This window comes from Lepidothrix coronata, unplaced genomic scaffold (assembly GCF_001604755.1).
Source record: "Lepidothrix coronata isolate B3197 unplaced genomic scaffold, Lepidothrix_coronata-1.0 Scaffold132, whole genome shotgun sequence".
NCBI lineage: Eukaryota > Metazoa > Chordata > Aves > Passeriformes > Pipridae > Lepidothrix > Lepidothrix coronata.
The window spans coordinates 1,729,046-1,750,246 of record NW_016690312.1 but is presented as its reverse complement, the minus strand read 5'-3'; the positions used below and the strand labels follow the sequence as shown (position 1 = coordinate 1,750,246).

General features: G+C 38.2%; 1 protein-coding gene across 3 annotated transcripts in view; it reads right to left on the bottom strand.

Annotated features, from left to right (window-relative positions):
• Window positions 1-21,201, bottom strand: part of CDH8 (cadherin 8) — a 156,419-nt gene that overhangs the window by 15,694 nt on the left and 119,524 nt on the right. For all 3 annotated transcript variants that reach the window (XM_017826949.1, XM_017826947.1, XM_017826948.1), the window contains 2 exons: window positions 18,972-19,093; window positions 11,767-11,884 (listed from right to left, as the gene is read on the bottom strand). In XM_017826949.1, coding sequence (XP_017682438.1) covers window positions 11,767-11,884; window positions 18,972-19,093 — 240 coding nt within the window. The remainder of the gene's footprint in view (window positions 1-11,766; window positions 11,885-18,971; window positions 19,094-21,201) is intronic.

The window sequence follows — 21,201 nt, the reverse complement described above, 5'->3', positions numbered from 1 at the left end:
AGGAGTCTCAGAAGAATCCAAAGAGACCCCTTAAACCCCTCTCGAAAACCTCAGTCTTTCCCACTCCAGAGGGAACTGCCCACAGCTCTGCAGTGTTTGCATGGCACATTGACAGGCAGTGATTAAATGACTTGTCCCAATTCATGCAGGAAACCCATAACCCAGCTCTACAAAACTGTTCTGAACTCCAGACCAATTCCTCAATCAAAAAACCATCACTCCTGCAGAGTGCTCTGAGATCACAAGGTCTCAATCTTTGTTGGGGGGAACACTGAGCACTTTACAGAAGGGTCACATATAATGGATGAAAATGTTATAGAAAGTGGCAAGGCAGAGCTAAGCAAGGTTAGGGAGTGACAAGTTCAAAAAGGCTACATGAAACAGTTCTATTTTATTTTTTATTATTTCCTATAACCTAGATTTTGGCTTCAAGTTTAGGTTAGGCTGAATGAACGTTTCCTAACAAAACACAAACAACCCCAAAAGGTTTTATGAGTTTTTACAAAAGCAACGTGAAACTTTCTTGTCATCTATCACATTACAAAAATTAAAGGGAAGAAAAAATCTGGTGTTCTTGTTCAAGACAGTCCAACATTCTCAGAGCACAACAGAGTGTTTTCATCAGCATTCAGTGAACTACTGATGATGCTCCTTTAAGGTTTATGACTTCAGCAGTAAACACAACTGACATTATAATTCCACAGAGAGGGCTTTACTCCTGATTTATCTCTTATCATAGAATCAGATGTATGAAACAAGCCAAAAACTGTGGTGGTTACAGTTCCTGCTATAGCAAAAGTGAAGTTTGCTTGATAAGCCCACAGTTAGTTAGGCCAGGCTGGGCTGATCTGACTCTGCTCTCTCAATACAGGCAGACAGCTACCACTGCTTTACTGATTCCCTGGAATCTGGCTCCACATCCATCCACGTTACCTTCCGAGGACCCCACCAGCTCTTCCTCTTCAATGCCATCAAGCAGACATCTGGTCCTTTTCTTCAAGTTCTATTTATCTCTCCTTAACAAGCTGGCTTATTATCTCACTTCAAACAGGGGCCCATCTTCACTCCCTCTCTAATCAGCCCTGATTACCAAGTGTGCACATCCTATCATTTGAGGATATGCAAACTCTCTCCCCAGACTAGACAGGTCAACTTATGCCTTTCATTTATTTTCTGCTTTTGGCTCCAAATGTAAGATCTCTGCATTCAGGGAAATCATGTACTCTCCTTCTTCTCTGCCCTCTGAATGGATTGCCTTCTAGGCATATTTATTATATAAATATTACATGCTAATAATTACATAAATATATCGCTAATTACTGGATGCTTGCCAGATAAAATACATCCTAATTAGATAGAATTAAATGAAGATCAACAAAGTGACATATTTTACAACAAGGTCACCCGTAGGCATTACAAAATCAAGAGTTGATGGGAAAATAACCTCAGTGATACAAAAAAAAAAAAAAAACCCAACCAACTGAATAAAAGCTTTGTCTCCCTTAAAGGTTGATGTGAGAAGCTTTGGTAAAACTCATATAAAAATTTCATCTTTCCTTCAACGTGTCACTGTTATATTTGCTCTGACAGAGAAGTACAGCCCATTCTTGAACAGTCATCTCCTCAAAAGGAGCAAGGAGGAAATAAAAGGGTCTGGAATAACTGTGACCACACCAGACAGGGTCAGGGGAATGTAGAGACAGAGAGTTCACATCCCAATACAATGCAATGGTCACCTCGTAGGAGGGAGGAGGACTGTGATTCCAACACTAACTCCTTCCTTGTGCACACCACTTGTGGGATTGGTCCAAAACAAGATGCAAATTGGAGCATGATCTTAGTCTTTTTAATTCACATTATAATGTCAGTTGTGTAATAGTTTATCAGATAAGCCTTGAGGCTAAGTGTGAAAAATTAATACCTTCTATTTTAATGGAGGAACCACGTGCAAATGGTCTGATATAATGACAAAAGGAGATTTTTAATAATCAAAGGAAAATTTAACAGTTAATGCGTGATGATTCATGCTTAAATTGTTTTCATTTTTAGCCTGTTTAGATTTTTCCTCTAGAAGAGTGTTGGTGTTCTTTTAACCTTTACTAAGACTGAAAGTTTAAAATTAGACTCCTATCTAGTTTCTCAATTGACAAAAGCAATTTTTGTCAATTACAGTAATTAATCAGTTAATTGTTATTCTCCTTCAACAGTCTGTATTTCAGACTAGACAAAACAAATAAATAGTCCATAATGAGAGAAACCAATAAAATTACAAGGTGTAGAAAAAAAAAAAGATAAATAATCCCGTGCCATATTTACTAATTAGGTATTTAGGGAGAAAATCCAAATATTCAAAACAAAACCAAACCTAACAATGAAGTGAAAACAGAGATGGGCTTCTTATATGCAGCATGACTCTGTCAGGTAACAAATATATTGAGGTGGTGAAGGGGCAGAGGCCCTCCCAGCCCTAGAAGATCATTCCTCCTCCTCAGTGAATTAAACCCATTTACTCAGAGCATTGTCTGTGAACACTTCAACTACAGAAATGTTTTCTGGCAGAAATGTTTTCATGGAGGCATTAGATGCACCCATCGAGCCAGAAGTGGTACTTTGACAGAAATCTCTTAAGATACTTCCAGAAGGGAGTTGGTTAAAAATCTGGAACTTTATCTCCAAACATTATGTATTCACTTAGCTAGAAATACTGCTATGAAATACTTTTAAGGTCCTAGAATATAATAATCATGGGTGCTGCTGGTTTTCAAGGAGTTACGTTTCTAGAGCATTTAGGGAGCCTTGGAACACTAAAAGGCTGGTGGAGCAACATTTCATGGGATCACAGAACACGTGGGGTGGGAAGGGACCCACAGTGACTCAAGCAGGGCCACCCCAGAGCACGTGGCACAGGAGTGTGTCCAAATGTTCTGGAATATCTCCAGTGATGGAGACTCCACACCCTCTCTGGGCAATCTGTTCAGTGCTCAGTCACTGTAGAGCAAAGAAGTTCTTCCTCATGTCCAGGTGGAACTTCCTGGGCTTCAGTTCCTGCCTGTTGAAAAATTCCAGGGAGCTGGTACTGCACAGACCTCACTGCTGGAAGTTAGAAGTTTTGTACTCATTAAGAATAACACCTTTCTGCCTGCTAAGCAGTTCAGTTTTGAGACCCTGATTTAATGTCTGTTTTCCCCATTATGTTTCTGAAATTAAGTCACACTGAAGATTCAATTTGTTCTTCTCTGCTATTTCTTTCATCCATGTTCCATATTATTACTAAAATAGATAGATTTTCATGCTAATTTGCTGACCAGATTATTTTCCTCTTCGGATTTGTTTTCATAACCTTTTATCCCTTACTTAGTCTTTTACAGTCATGGCAGCCTTGCTCACTTTCCTTCAGTTTTATTATGAAATTAATGAAATAAACTGGAAAAGGAGAGCTGAGCATGTTCCACTACTGAGCTTGATGAAACTCCTACAGCAGGAGAATTCACAGCTGTCCAATCCATTCCCTCATCATGAGTAAGCACTGTCGTGCATATGGTGCACAACACTGACCTCAGATCTTTTTCACTCAGATTGCATCTGGTTCTCAATTAGTTTGATTTATAAAATGAAACATAATTGACGCTTTGGCAACATTACGTTGCCAGCAGCACAAATAATAAATTAAGAATGAGTGAAGTAAAAGTGTCTTTGGTCATGTATGCATAATGGCAGGCTGCATGTACAGGGGCTTCTCCTGGGTCTCATCCCTCACATCTGATGCTGTTTTGGGCTGGGTCACGTTTACATTAACGCTCTGAAATAACTGTGTAATTGTGGTTGATTGAAACGACCGAAAAAAGGGCGCTTTTCTGAAAGGATGTGATGCCGTGGAAATGAGTCTTATTTTACAATGTGCATATACAATTCTTCCGTCTGAAAGCTTGCACGTGTGAGGCTCGGGAAGGAGTCGTCACCCCAGAGCTAAACTAAATCAGGAGGGAAAGGTTAAACAGCATTTGGAGCAGAAGTGCTCCCAGAGAAACACTTTGGAGCTACAAAAATATAAGAAGTACAGACGTGCTGGGGAGCACAGCAGAGCTGAGGAAGAGCCTGGAGATGCCTGCAAGAGGACAATCAGCTTACCAGATGGCCCCCTCCTTGCTGGTTCATTCATCAGGTTGGCCTGTCCAGTCGAATGGAGACTTGATGGGTCACATCTGGCTTAGGGCGGAGGAGGGAGGGAATCTGGAGTCCTGCATCCTGAATACAGGAGAGGAGTGAATAAGGTTTCAGATGGACAGAACAGGCAGAATGGTCACAGTGTGGAGGAGCGTGGCAGCTGAGTCAGCCTTCCAAGAGTTGATTCTGGCTTTCTGCTTCTGCTAGAGCAGCTTTGTGCACCAAGAAGGACTCGCCTCTTTAGCCTACCCAAGTGGTGAAAAGCACATAACCATTGTAAGAAGGTGTAAATCACCCAGATAGGGCTAAAAAGTATGTTTGCAGAGGAACTGAACTGAATCTTCACCTGTTTTGTGGTTCTAATTAGAAAGGAATCCAGAAAGAGCAGTGATCTTCATGCAAGAAGATAGATGGGGAAGACAGCAGAAGCAGGTGTCAGTAAAGGAAGTGGCACACAGGAGAGGAAAAATGCTGGCTTTCCATCTACGTGAATGTAATCACTTCAGAAAACAACAGCACGTCCTCCTCTGCCAGAGAAGTTGTTTCAAATTGCACTCGATTGATATTCAACATCAAGGCAAAACAGAACATTGGGGAATAACAGAACAGAGTTGATAGTGATGAGAGTCAAGAAAGAAGGGGGAAAGGAGGCAGAAAGTTATCAGCAGAAAGATATTTTCACCAGAATTCTCAGACTAGACAAGACTGACACTACTGCACCATGGAAAAGTGAAACCTTGCTAGGAATAGCAGAAAGGAATCAGATATATCACCTCAACTGCAATGTGAAATCATACAGTGAAAATGGAAATGCATTCCGTGCCTGGCAAGGCAGAACTTCTGAGCACTGCTGGAATGTGTTGGGGTCCCTTGGTAATATTGTCATTAACTTGAAATTCTACCAGTCTTCTGGAATTTGAGAATAGTCTAAAGATCTATAGCACCAATTTCCACCTCATGCAGCTTTAGCACTTTCTCACTGGCAGAAAGGGCTCCTCCTTTCGAGTCTTTAGACACAGTCTATTATTTCACAGGATGACATTACATCGTAGAATTGTCAGATATGTAAATGAGAAAATTGATTACTTTTCTTACAGAGGAAGATCTAACATACTTTGTGATCCAAAGCAGTTTCAATCAGGTGAATTGTCTGACGACCAAGGATGAAGGAACTTGAGTACCATGAATAAGGAACTGCATTTCCTCAGTTACAAAAATGAATTATTTCAAGGACTTGACACTTACCACCCAAGACACAAACACTGGCTCCAGCAAAACTATTTGCACTGGCTGAGCACCACTTTTTGCATATTAATCAAGGAGAAGCTGGAACCAGTGCTTTCCTGAATAGTCTAAATCCACAGAACTACAATGTTTCGTGGAGCTCATCTACCTTAACTATCACATAATTTGGTTTGATAATAGTTAGACTCTCCTACCCAGCAAAATATCAATACCTATATGCTTTTTTCTAATTTCTATAACTTACAATTTCCACCATAAGCAAAAAAGACCTTCCTGAACAAAATCTTTCAACCACGCTAAAAAGGAAATATTTCAACAATTTTATATTAGCAATTTCATTATTAACTCTATCATTCATTTAAAAAATCAATAAACTGAGGTTCTTGTGGCATGCACAGGTCATAAAAATGTTGAACTCCGCTATTTAAACAATTCCAGTTTAAATGCCATGCTGAGAAAAAGATTGATGGTCTGATATTTATAATACATTTTTCACACTACGAACACTTCTGGAGAAGCATGATGTGTGCCTGTGGATGGCAGATACTGACACACAAGTGCCAGATTAAGGGTTAGCTTGCAGGTTGTTATTTTTTAATACATTGGAATACTTTATTTTTAACTCTACCCCTTTCACACTGATTGCACCTTGTTATGCAAGATTCTTTGTGATTTCTGGTGATAAAACTATGTCTGTGAAGAGAGATGTTGATCAATGCTGTTTCCTTGATTATGCAGCATATTCCTTTACATCTTCTAGATCTTATTCCATACCACTACTACTGGCAGACAGGAGAGAAAAATAATTATTTATAAGATGCCAGACACATCCTTGAGCACATCACTTAATTTCACTTCTCAAGAAAACCACTAACAAGGTTGTGATTTGGTGTGTTTCAGAGTTGTCCTTTGAAAGTTTAATTACTGAGATGTAAAAGAAATGAGGGTGATAATTAAGCACATTAGAAATATATAAACATTTGCTTTCCCTTGAGAAGTGCCATTGTGAAACCCCCTCTGGCACGTGGCAGCTGGGCCACAAAGTTTCCCAAGGCTCTTGAAAAATTGCATGAAACCGCAAAAAATGTGCGAGGACGTGCTGCTCATATCCATGGGTGCTGTTTTTCTGGGTGTTCATTGCACTCCCATCAGGAAATGATGGGTTTAATGATGTCCTTGCTAAGGCAGTTTGTACCTGAGGTCAGCGGGTTAACTTTGAAGTTGGGCAAAGTGGAAGGAGGGCAGTGAAACAGCAGTGCCACCCCTGAGCTCTCTGGGGAACACATTTGGAAAGAAAAGTCAATCAAAACCACCAAAGGAGCTTTAGCTGGCAGCTGAGACAATGGCAGAGAGACTTATATAGAAATGCCAAAAGAACCTGATTCAGGGAAAGACTCATCTTAATGCTGGAGAGTCACTCTGGTGGGAACAAAAGACTCACCCTCCAGGTATGTATTTGACAGATGCTGCTAAAAATGTTTTCAGGAAAAAAGATGTGGGAAAAATCTAGGTTTTATTGTGTTAAAACCACAATGACACAGAAGTATTAAAAAAAAAAAAAGCTGATAATTTGCTTTTGTTATTTGAGATATCTAAAAGGGAGCTGGCACGTAATTGGCTTCTCCAGCTATTGTGAAGTAGTTCAGAAATATTTGTTTATTAATGGTAAAGAGGTAATGAAAAATAGAAAATATTTTAAAATAAGCAATAGTACACAAAGGCAGTGATTGAAGTGATTATGTCAGGCTATTTCCTGTTAAATACATTAGACACTCACTGCTCCCTTCAAGGCAGCACAGGGAGGCCAAAAGTGACAGATTTAACTTGTTGCATGGAAAGAACTAAAGAAATGGTCATTTAAACATGAACACTCCTGGAGCCATTATAGGTGTCACAGGTATAACAGACTAAGCATGGCTGAGAATAAATATTAATTTTGTCATAGAGAATGAACAGAAATCAATTCGGACCAAAATCAGAACTCAACTCACCAGACAGACATTTTGATGAATATTTTTGGGGGGGGGGGGCTGATTACTTATAATCAGTCTATTATGAGCCAAATCAGGCTATTGGACTTCTGCAGGAATACTAGGTCGTGCCACTAAGATTCCTAACCCAAAAGTAATCCCTGTCCATGATCCAGGAAACCCCGTGACTGCTTCTGCCCCAGTAAGAGGTGTGGAATATCCCATTTATACATTAGGGATGCACCACTTTTTCTCTCAGAAGTACTGGTGCATCCAAAGGCAGTGTGGAACGTTTGATTTGGGGTTTATTCCATTAGGAAACAGAATCTGCCACGAGAAACGTGGAGTAGCAATGGAAAGGTCTTTTGGGAAAAACTTTAGGTCTCTTTATGGCAAAGATGCATTTGCTAGTTCTTGAAAGTAAAAAATGCATTGGCAGCCTATCAGAATGCTTGCACGTGTGAAAAGGCTTTTATCTCAGAATTCTGTTCTCACTTGAACAATCTATGGAAACCTTAAGAATTCAATGCTGAAAACAGGTACTGCTGTGAGGGGATTTTTGGGGATGCAGGAGACGATCCTTGTACTGGCACTGGATTTTCGGTTGCTCTGTGAAGACCACTCACCTGAAAAAAAGACTGTCAACACATGCTAATTCCATTTCCAGAGGTCTCATTTCGGTTTGCTGGTGCCATGACAGTATAAAATCCTCATCAGCTGTCTAAATACCTGCCAGTTTTTTGTCATTTATTGTGATCCTACAGTTTTTTGGAAGGTTTAATTCCAGTCAGTCTATGACACATTGCTGGAGTGTAACAACACTTGTCTAAACATCAGATATTTTCATCTGAAGTTTTATGTTTTTCTGGTTTGTCAGACACACTACACAAAATATATATTTTCACTTTTCCCCCCAATTTCTGCTCCTCTGCACAAACCCGGCAGAAAGACACATGAAAAGTGAAGTGCCCAGTCAGTCTGTAGGAGTTTGTGCAGTCAAGGATTTGTTATGTCATAGTCACAGGTTTAGTCGCCAGGAAACGTTGCACGATTTGCACGTTGCAATAAATCCTTATGTTTTTGTTATATAATTTTATGACTTCTCTGGTGAGCAGATAAAGCTTTAGCACCTGGCAATCTAAGTGATCAGTGTTCCTTGCATTACAGTTTGAGAGAGCAGCACTGCTTTACTTCAGGTTATCACTCACTGCCCATGAACCCAAGGCACAAAATCCACAAAAACTGCCCAGTACGAGACATCTGAGCTCAGGAAAGAAAACAGAGAATGGATCAGGAGACATGAAAAATAAAGATTGATATGAGAGGATCTACTGAGATGCATGATGGCATTTAAATTAACATTTTTTACATTATTTACATCAGAAAGGCACTAAAGTCTCTACAGTTTTGGGCATCTTGTCTACAGAAAAGATTGTAAATATGGAATTATATTCTGCTGTGAGCACAGGATAACTTCTATAATACATAAGATAATCTTAGGAGAAGTGAGGGGTATTTGTATTTTCTGATGAAGATACTTGTTGTTTCAGTCAGTTGAACATATTTATGGTGACCAATCATAATATTAGCAGTGTAAATCAATTACTGAAGGATCAAGTGAACTTGCCTTAGGGCAGTCTGGAAAGTTTCAAACAACAGAATCAGCCTGTGTGCAACAAACTAAATTGATTAATGGCCGTGCTTATGTTCCATACAGCAAGAGAAAATTCCACAGGCATCTTATATATTCTTTAGCATGAGGGACAGAGAGAGAACATTGCAGCTTTCTGCTCCTGGCAGATGCCAAGCTGCACTCTCTGCATACTAATGCCAGCAGATTAAATGATGTCATTACGTGGTGGAGGAGTGAGGGCCAAATGCCAAAGTTACCTAAAGCACAAAACAAGGACCCAAAAGGGCAATATCATTTCACAAATGCTCTTGAGGAGGGGTACTTTTGTTTCTCTCTGCCCTTGAGAGAATTTTGGAGAAAGGCAAGCGGTGAAAAAAGATTTAAATAAAGAAAAGAAATTGCTGGTTCCAGCAAGTAAAGAACTGGGTTTCTAGAGGAGGCTTCCTGAGGAAATGCCATCCCTGTATGATATCCACAGGAGGACAGCACTTCTGCAGCATCACCACCTCAGTCTCTGCTGCCTTACAGAATTTGACAGGGCCAAAGCTGTGGGAGGAGGTTGAGGCTGAGGACAGAGTCAGGAAGATGTCAAGGACTTTGGCCACCAGTGGGAGCAAAGGTTTTTCTGTTCCAAGCTTTGGTGTGTTGTGCACCAATCTGATCTCCAGAAACGAGGCTGGTGCTTGTCATAGGCATTTCCTTAAGAGCTGCTCACAAACCACCCCAGCCTGGCTTTTGGGCAGCCCAGACACTCAGAAATACAAAGAAAGGAGGAATTTGCCTTGTGAATTCAGTTACTTTAGGTGTACTGTAGTTTTTTCAGCAAGAATAACCACTCAGGCTTATCTAGCAGATGTCTGCAGGACAAAGTCACAGCCAAGTTCATTGTCTCAGTGGCAAAACGAAATAAAGACTTGCTGAAGATTTATGATGTTTAAAGGACATGAAAACTCACCTCAACCAAATAATACCCTGATTTTGGCTTTGACAGGAATATTTACTTGCTGTAGGAGATCATGTCCTGGCATCAACCATGCACTGCACCCCTGACTGAGCAATCTTGATAGACAAGGATGGCATGCCTAGCTGGAATTTTATTATTGGATACTGAAGGATTAAATCAGAAAAGTCTCTTCAAGCGGATTTTTAATTTCAAGAGATTTCAGTTGGTTGTTTTAAGAGGATTTTCACATCTAACTGATTCAAACACATTAAAAACTGTATAAAACTGAGTGGCAATGCTGTAACAAAATTGGACTTATTTCTCTCAGCCTTGTTATAAAGGAAGTTTCCTCACTCTCACTTGGATCAGCACTCATTTTGCCACTGTCTGTGACAAGGAGTAAGAGTGGATCTTAAATGGGTAACAGATTGGAAGGACAAGGGTAATTAGCAACATGAGCTCAGTATTTAAACATGAAGAGAAATGCTGAGATCTTTTTTACTTTGTCATGCTGTGCCAAGCAAAGCACCTCACATTCAGGATGCTTAATTCAATTTATGTTACTCCACTGATGATTATGAAATGCATTTTGAAGAGGTTTGTTTTATCTTCTCCTGTAAGTGCAGAAAACATACACTCATTTCCTACATGAAAGTACAGATAGAAGTAGAGACACACTTTGTGAATGCTGGAAGAGAAAAAAAATATCTAAAAAAAAGAAAAATACAGGATATGTTTAAAGCAGATTTAAGAATTTAGGTTTATATAATGTTATTTAACAAAACAGTGCCATCATGCTTCTTGGTTGGAACAGATAGAACAAGAAATGAAAACAGTATCAACTCTTTATTTGATGTTTTATGTATTACTCTTACACTCCTGCACACACAGCTCACACATACATCTTCCTATTAGTAACAGACTAAATAGAGATTTTCTTTATTATAATTTGAAATAAGAAAAATAAGGGACTGAATTTGACTAAAATTCCTGGCAGGGCATGTTTTATATAAAAAAAATAAAAATAAAAAAATCCCAGCAAGATAGAAAAACTTTGCTGAATATTCAAGTCAGTAGAAATACATAAAGCACTATTTATAGCATTCTTGGGATCAATCCTAGCTCTTTCTCACATGACCTTCAAACATATCTGTGTGCCAAAGAAAAGGATCAGTATAAATTTATGGCTCAACAATATTAAATGGGTCTTTTCTTTCCATCACGCATGAAAGTCCCCTTCTATAGCACTACAAAATGACATTTTGCCCTTCCACAAGTGCTCCAAAGCACGGTGATACAAAGTGCCCTTGGGGGCTTTGCTGGCCCAGCAGATTTCTCTTTCTAGTAAAAGTTCCTCACCAAAATACTTTGAAAGCTTTATACACACAACAAACAGCCTGAAAAGGTGCTTCCTTTGGGAGGTTTAGTAGATATTTAATTTTATGTTCCCATCTGTAACCACTCAATGCAGGGATCAACATTTATTTATCAACATAGTTCCAGATTTTCATCTCACAGCATATCTCTGCAATTTCAAATTAACAGAAATAATGCAGGCAGTAAATCCATCCTTTCATTTTATTTAAGCCAGTGAGCTGTCTTCTGGATCTAAATTCCATATCCATTTTACTTTCTTCTTATCTACTGCAAAGTTATTGGAAATAGCTTAAGAGATACAACCAAGGTACTGCTGAGCAGATTATTTACACTGTAATTGCCCAAAGTACAAACTGGTAAAGTGACTGGAAGTTAAAAAAAACAATTCAAAACTTAAGCTGTTGAGATGCACGTTGTATATGTTTTATATTTACCTTCATTTTTCTTGATGGTGAAGTTTGGATTGTTGACCATTTCAGGAAGGAGGCTGTACAGGAAATAATGCCCATTCTTAGGATCATCCTTGTCAACAGCACTGACAATCTGAATTACCTACAACAGAAACAGTCTCATTAACTATTCAAACTCCTGATATAGATATAGATAGATGATAGATAGATAGATAGATAGATAGATATGGTATTGAAAAAAATTGTATTTTATTGGACATGCTTAATTTCTCTGCATTCCAGATTTAAAAAGCTATCTTATACCCTTGCAAGGACTTTAAAGACCTTGGATTGAAAGTCTTAGGAACAGGAACTATATCTGGCCCATTTAAACTGTTTCCAGAACAAGGAGGCAGAGAATAAGGAGAGAGAGGTGAGAGAGGCCAGTAAAAACTGCTGCTGATTTTGGCAAGTAATAAATTATTATTCAGCAATAAAAAGAAAGAAAATTGTCCTTCAGAAACACTCGTGGTCCCTATAGCAGTCTTTCATTTATAGAGCCATGCTTCTCACTGGACCAGGATATATAATCTATCTTTAATCCTTTCTCTTTTCCCCCACCACTATTTTTCACTTCAATTAATATTTTTTTTCTTTAAATTAACTTTTGGTGTGAAATTTTAGATGATAAAGAATCTAAATTGAAAAAAAATTAGAAAATATCTAAGTCTATGTTTGTGGGTTTTATTTTTTCTTAATTTTAATAAAGCCTTAGTTGTTCCTGTACTGGGAACAGTACAAATATTCTTGTTTGCTTTAAAATAACATTATTAACAAATAATGGAGGATTCTAAGGTTGGAAGAGGAGAGAGCGTTTGGGTAATTTGAACAACTTTAAATAATCAAATAAGTTTGTATGAAGCACCTCACATGATTCATATGACCAGCTACAGCACCTACAGTGTATTTATCTCCATTTTCCCATTTACCTCCCACATCACCCAGATACTGCAGTTGATCTTCAAATCATACAAAGTTGCACAGAAATATGAAAGGAAGAAACATTATTTTAAAATAATCAGGAGGACTGTTGTTTTTTTCTTTTTTTTTTTTTTTTAAGGATTTGATGCAATTACTTTTGATCCCATTTATTTTCCAGAGAAACGGAAACAAAGTCAGCTATGGATCCAGTTGCCACACTCGGAGCTGAATTTCAGTGCTAGTTAGCTCACACTAGATGAGTTTTATAAGAAATTGAATTAGAATTATTGACCTTTCTCATGTCCATTGATTTCAATAACATGTTTGTCTCATGTATTTATTCTTGCAATGCCTAAAGCAACGCACCAATAATTTCTTGGACAATTAAATTCAAATTAGGAATCACTACAAATTTTATTTTTAAAGGGTAGAGTGAAAAATGGAAGCAGGGTCTGTTGCTGTCCAAATTCATAGACTTATACTTTAAAAATCCTCAATGTTTCCCTAAGAAAATATCAATAACTAACATTTTATACTAGTTTAACCACAATGACTATAATCTGTGCGTGTTCCATACATGAGACTTGTCAAAATCACATTCTGTGTTCTTCAGGAGTCAAAGAAAGAATAAATCTTACTAAATAACCACAAGGAGCAACCCTAAAACATAAATATTTGAAATCATGTACGTAAAAAGATTTTTGAGCAGCTACTGATACAGGCAAATATAATTTCCAGGACAACCCAACCCAGGAAGGAATTTGAGGCAATGAATTCCTTGTCTAATCATACTCTGGATAGGCAAGACTTATTATTATTATTATTATAAAAAAATTACTGAAAAAATTTAGATTATTTAAATACCACGTAAATAGATTTATTTTTTTTTTTATAACTGGATCTGCCAAGGTAGGAACCTTGATTGAAAAGATTTCAAACACATGTATTAGAAGAGATGGACAAAAAAAGTGCAATTTAAAACGGAACAAGACAGATATATTTAGACAGATATATTTTATGAGTGTTCAATTTTTCAAACACTGCTAGAATGGGAAAGCAATAGGGGAAAAGGATAATGGCACAGTGAAATCTGGAAGGTCAAGTGCACATAACAGGTGCAGTTTATCAAACTGTTGTACAATTTTATCTGTACTGGCTACAGAACTGTTAATTCTTTCCAGGCTGTAAAAATTCACTTCACTGTCTCCAGGTTTTCAATTAATACACCTGAAAGTCAGTGGCCAAGAGCATTAGTAACAGGGATTTTCAGCTCACAGACATTTTATGAAATAAGCTTAGAGTATCACCCAGACTGGAAATTTTCAAGAAATAGAAATGAGGTATCTTTTTTGTACTTTATTTATTTATTTTTTTTTCCCAGGAACTATAGATCACAGAATTCCAGAATATGCTGGGCTGGAAGGGATCCACAAGGATCATGGAGTCCAACCCCTGGCCCTGCACGGTCCCATCTCCAGGAGTCCCACCCTGTGCCCCAGAGCATCATCCAAACCCTCCTGGAGCTCTGGCAGCCTTGGGGCTGTGCCCACTGCCCTGGGGAGCCTGGGCAGTGCCCAACCAGCCTCTGGGGGAAGAACCTTTTCCTGAGAACCAACCTGAGCCTGCCCTGACACAGCTCCAGCCATTCCCTGGCTGCTGTCCCTGGTCCCCCAGAGCAGAGCTCAGTCCCTGCCCCTCCTCTGCCCCTGCCCAGGAATTGGAACTGCACTGAGGTCTCCCCTCAGTCTCCTCTGCTCCAGCTGAACACACCAAGAGCCCTCAGCCCCTCCTCGTGTGGCCCCTCCAGGCCCTTCAGCATCTTCATGTCCCTTCTCTGGACTCCTCCCAACACCTTTATATCTTTTTATAGATACTTCTATCTGTCCTATGGAATTCTTTCCTATATTTCAGTTCTTTCCATCCATCCCCTTCCTTGTTTACCAAATCCTTCTTTCTCTGAAAAGGCACCAAAAATGTTATGCAAAAGCCAATCTTAGTGGAATACTACACTTGTTGTGTTATACACACACACATCACGGAATTAAGAGTTAGTGTTCCCATAGCAACCTTATTTCTTTGTGCCTTTGCATTAAAATAAGCTCTTAAAAAAAAAAAAAAAAAGGAAAGTAAAAAAAGCATAACATATATACAGTGATAAAAAGCTGTGGTATCTTTTACTCCATAGGGGTGAGAAAAGTCCACTAATTCTCATGTTTTTATTAGTGTGCTGATGGGCATAGTTTACTGCTCAGTGTTGTGTGATCATGGAATGGAACTCTACTGAATACTCCAACTCTTAATTTGTGGTTCACAACATGGTTGAGAATCACAAAATCATGGAATCACATTTAGAAAATCACATTTAGAAAAGATCTCCAAGGTCATCGAGTCCAACCTGTGCCCCATCCCCACCTTGTCCCCCAGCCCAGAGCACTCAGTGCCACCTCCACTCCTTCCTTGGACACCTCCAGGGTGGGGACTCCACCACCTCCCTGGGCAGCCCCTGACAAGGCCTGACCACCCTTTCCAGGGAGAAATTCCTCCTCATGTCCAACCTGACCCTCCCCTGGCACAGCTTGTCTTTATAGTCATAAAAAAACCAAGAACTGGGGTTTTTTTGCACTACATATTCAGTGAAAGTCAATAACCCTTTGGCTGTTTAGTCTTGAAATTTCTGAAATTCTTACATGTAAAATTTCAACTTTGATGTTTTATTAAGTCTTCATGCATGTATTTGATTCTGTACATACATTTAGCAGAAACTTAGCAAATCAGCATATTTTGCTTATCAGGCAGCTCTGTATTGTAGTGAATAGTTAAATGATCCCCTAGGACAATTTGACATTATAATTTGTAGGTTTGTATTGTATTTCTATGAAGCCACATGTGCCTGAAATAATGCATATAAGGATAAACAGAAAAATAAAGTTCCTATCAATCTATAATAACTATCAACGTGCAATTTTAATACATGGTAATGTTTAAATTCTTTTTGTGGGATGCAACTTATTAACTTCACTGACAATGTTTCCTCATCACTAGTAAACTCTTTCCTATTTTTATTAAAACTGATCTTCCAAGTCTGAAAAACCTTTTTGCAGTCCCATTGCTCTTCATGGTTATTTGTGCATGACTTTGCAGACTCAAAATACCATGAGAGTAGACTTTTCACAGGATAATTTTAACTTTGCCTTTTTAGCCAGAGCCCTTCACTGCCAGGACCTGCATTTGACTCTTCAGACAGACAAAGATCCATGTGAAGATTTCTTCTATTAGAAAAAGGCAATTCTAGCAGGAGAAACCAATAAAATAAGAGACAAATTGCCAGAGACCAGAGGACCACTGTACTCACTTTTATATTGCTCTGGTTTAAACACTGACTCAAGCACTGAAGTGAAAATTCTGTAGCTTTGTTTTGAGAAAACAGCACTTCATTGGAAAGGTCTGGGTGTAGACTGGGGAACAGTGAGTGAGGCACTTTTCTTACTTAACATGACAGAAGTTCTGTTCTAGGAGTACAGGAAAATAATTTCACTGTGCTGGAGAACAAGCAAGTGCAGAGTCATAGCCAGCAAACCATGAATACTCTGGCTTTAATAGTAGAATTATGCCAAAATAAAAAGGAGTAACAGGGAAAGGCATGAGCTTTGTGGCTAACTTGGACTTACTGTAACATTACATTCAAATAATTTAATTTTTTCCCCCCTAAAACCGACAAAAAACATCTCTGGCAACTTTCTGTTGTGTGCAAAAATGTGCAAGCAGCACATAAATATGTACATAGACAAATATATTTCCTCCTGTCCTCCCTTTCCTCTCCATCAGCTGTGGCACCTCTACTCTCAGAGGTAGGTGAAGGCAACGAAAATGCATCTGGCAACATTATACATCAACAGTTTTTAATACATTCTGTCACATCACCAGCAGCTGTACTTGCCACTGCAATTATATCAGAACCCAAAATAGAACCCTTAGAAAGTGAACTGGAATAGACTGTTCAATTTATTTAGTGGCTGCACATAAGGTTTTATAAACAGTTCAAATGCAAACTCCCTTATGGTAATTCAAATTTGATTTAAACTTAGATTCAACTTGAACTGCAAGTGTAAATAGACTGGAATTGCACAGTTACACCTTTCCTGCACATGTAACATTTGGGTTTAAACTTTGGAGAACAATTCAAATTAGACTTTTGCTACTATATAAGGAGTAGTATCTTTCTCATATCAGCTATCTCATAGCTGACATATATTTAATTTTTTGAATTTTACATCTTGACTGATGAATATGATTTCTTCTGAAATTTGAAAAGAGAAATAAGCACAAGAAAAAAACAATAAAATTGTGGAGATACTAAAATCTCTGCAGGAGTGGATAATTTTTGAATGACAAATTCAGAACCTAACCTTGGTGATTATTCCGGACTGGTTATTGTTCCAGTAATTTTATTTGTTTAAAGCACAGAATAAATTGCAGGATCAGTGCCACCTCATCCATGCTGACAGCCAAATATTTAATAACCATCTGTAAAGTTCACACAGGATCCATGTTCAAGAGTGACATCTGCCATCAGATCAAGAGTGTAAAGGTAATGGTAAGATAAAGAATATCGTGGTTTAATGAAAGTTTTCTGTAAGTGCTTAAACAAAAGCCTCTTTTAACAGCTGACTCTTAATCATCTCATTTATTGTTTCATTGCAAAATGAAATGTGAACATTTTTCACCATGTCTTAAACCACCTGAAATTTGACAGGAATACCTAGATAAATATAGTCAGAAAACACTGTACAACAGAGCTTTCTGATTTTAGGGAGGCTTACTGAGTCCTGGGTAAAGTTATCCTCATTAGAATTTAATGTATTCTACAAAACTTAACTACTCAGCATCTGAAATCCACCCCGAGCTAAACAGAAATCCACCCTGAGCTGGAGGAACTTAAATGCCAGCAGTGACATGACTGCCTGCCCATAAGGGCACATCTCAATAATCTCCTTTTCACTGGTTAGAGAGAATTCTCATTTCTCAAATGACACATTTTTGACACCATTTTACTAAACAAAAAGGGGTGCTAGAAGTCAAGTCATCCGCTGTAACAATGCAATCCTGCCAGAGGTAGGTTGTCATATACTGCTATAGGTTGTCATTTCACACTGCTGAAAGAAAATAACTTCTAACTCTATTGTCAGGTAACCTTCTTTGGAGAACAGTGAATTTAATGCCTAACACCCACATGAGACACAGGAATAGTTGGATTAACAAGCCTAGTGTCATGCTGTCAGCTGCTGTTTATTCAAATAAAATGTCACAATCTAGAAATAAATTACAAAGTTTAAAAACAGTGAATTGCTGCAACACACGGTGTTTCTCATGCTGGACAAAAGTTTCCATCTCATTTACACTGCATTACTTTCTAAATGTCTGTACATATTCTGGAATCTTTGCCTTGTCATTTATGTGGGATATGAGATATCCTTCCCTATTTCTGTACATTTGTCCTTCAAAGTGGATGCTTTTTGACAAATCTGATCTGCTTCATTTTCTTTGAAAAAGACTATAAAGTTTGGATCCATATCTTGCTATGTTTACCTCACCTTGTGGAGTGTTGTGTGAATTCCTCTTTTTTCCATTAAATCAGGGAGAAAATAACCTGTTAATTCTTTTTTTCTCTCTCTCTTTTTTTTTTTTAAATATAATGAAAACTCCAACTCCATTTCTCCATCACCCCATTCTTCCTTAGAAACCTTAAACACAATTACAATTTATGTGATTTCCCATCAAGTTTTGGTTTGCTGTCTTGTTTTTTCCCAACTTTCATAAAAAAGTGAGTAAGAACTAAATAGAGATTATAACTGAAATAAGGGTAAGGAGAAATGGGTTTATTGTTTTAACTGTTTCTTCTAAATTATACCTGGAAGCAGCTGCAATATAGTTCAATAACTGGACTGGAATTCAGGTTGGATTATACTTTTACCTCCTGACACACTTGAATTTATGAAGTGCTGAGCTCCATCACAGAGAGTGGGATCAGTGGGAGCATAAAAACACTCAGAATTTTTATTTCAAGCTTTAATTTAAAGGCTATATTTAAATAAAATATGCCCATATAACGAGATACAACACAGAATGCGATCACAGGTTTATCTTCAGTTAATGTTGAGGGTTGTTAGCATGAATATACAGGTATATATCTTGGGAATGAAGATGACATAAGGGGACAGGGAGAAACTCAACCTCAGTCTCACACAACACAAAACCATGGAGACACTTACTTGTCCAGGCTTCCCATTCTCACACAGAAAGGCTTCGTGCTCGGAGGCAAACTCGGGAGCGTTGTCATTCACATCGAGGACCTTGATGGCAACAGGCACCCGGGACACCTGGCTGTGGTTCCCTAAGGCAAGAAACCAAAGTACAGAAGGTGAGCATATTTAATCTGAACCTAAACACACCCAGAAATGCACACACAGTAACCCTGCCCTTCCCCTCCCCTGTCCTTGCCTACCTGGGCTGCCTTATCCACAACGGATCGTGGAGTTGGAGTGGGAGATAAAGAGGGATGGCCAGAGTTTCATGGTTGAAAAGAATAAATAGATCCCTATTGCAAACAGCATTTGTTAGAGATTAGCTCAATGAAGACCTTTCCTGGGCTAAATTGGTAAGATTTTTCTTTGATGAAGTTTGTATTGTTTTATTGATAAAGTCCATTATACATGGAAAAGGGGAGGCTGTAAACAGCAGAGATTTATTTCTTTGTTTGTCTTTGGCAGAGCACAGAGCATTTCACTCTATTAATTGTTCTGACTGCACATCTATTATTTCTTCATTGCAAATACAGTTAATGTGGTGACCCACATGGTGAGGAAGATGGATGGTAGACTGACACAGGCAAAACTAGACAGTAATTTGGACTATTAAAGCACTTTGATCATCTCCCACTGACCAAAACCATGACCTGTGAACTTCTTTCTTCCCCGAAGTAACGACTCATTATTTATAATATAGAGCTATTTTGCATTAAATTGCTTACCCCTGTAAAGAGGAGAATGAGCTGTAAGGCAAGAAAAGCTAAACCATCAGTTTGCATTTGAATAGATTTCAGAGTCAGTTGTTAGTGTCTTTCCCTAAATTCAGTATAGCTAATTTATTTACAGATTCTTTATAAATATTATAGATTATTTTACCCCAAAGAGCAAAAACATGAACTCTGTTTAAACTGGGGTGACCACCTGATTTGAAGAGTCTGAGAAACAATTCCATAGCACATACACACCCCTACAAGTAACTCGGTACTGATTTCAAAGTCCATCACTTAGTGAGTGATATTTTACAATCACAGCATTCTACCTTGGTTTTACCATCAACAGTGGCAGATCTCCCACGGCCTGGTATTCAATGTATTTATCATTTCAAATGCCTACAAAGTACACAAAGACTGGGCTCCACCAGTGCACAGGGAGCAACTGGTGGCAGCCCCACGAGTGACAGAGATGAATAAAGGAAGAACCACTGTATTTTTGGTGGTTTCCATCAGGGTTAATTGTGTTGTGACCTAATCCAACCCTAAATCTTACAGCCTGTTTTCTCCTCCTATGCTACGGTGGCCATAATTCGTGGGGCTCCACCTATAAATGTGCAAATTTCAACTGCTCAACTGGCATTGCTTTGAAATAGCATAAAAATAACAATTTCAAAAGACACAAGCCCTAAGACACTGATGTTATTAAGAAAGGTTTTATATTTGCTGGATAGCCTCAAACATTAACATTCTACCAGTACAGGATATGGAAGATTACCACACATCAGACTTTTAATGTTTCCCTTTTGAAGGACACCAAAGTTTTTTGTTTGGAGAGAAATACATCACAGGAAAAAAAGGAAACCCCACTAAAATATTTTAGGACCAATACTTATGTCCATTTTGCATCATATGATCTTACTAACATGTGAGGTGAAACTCATGCCATGAAATAATAATGTGTTTGAAACCAAAGAAAAGCTAATATGCAAATCATGAATCCCAAACATTTCAAACACATTTTTTTAATCTTCACTTGATAAAAATACAGACAATGAATCTCGAGCTTATCAGAATTCTCAGCACTAGTGTCATATTTAAACAGTAAAGATTTACTTTTATCCAAATTAATGAAATGATGGCAGTTCAAATTTTAAAGACATTACAGAGAAATGTAATTAATTAGATAAGCTTCTAAAGAAATTATTCATGTCCCTTGTGACTGCCCCCAAAATGTTTGTCTTTCATCAGAAATACAAACATTAAATTTAAAGATATTATAATTAGAAACTTGATGAGAATTCATTTAAAAAATTAATTTACTAAACACGAGAGAGACTCAACCAGTCTGGAGATCTCCAAACAAGGGGATATCTGCTGCCTTTTAGGGTTCTTGTGACTGTGATGAAATTTGTTGTTGAGAAAGAGAGAAAGATGGAAAGGGAATTTTATCTACAGCTTGTACTGCCCACCACACCGAGTAC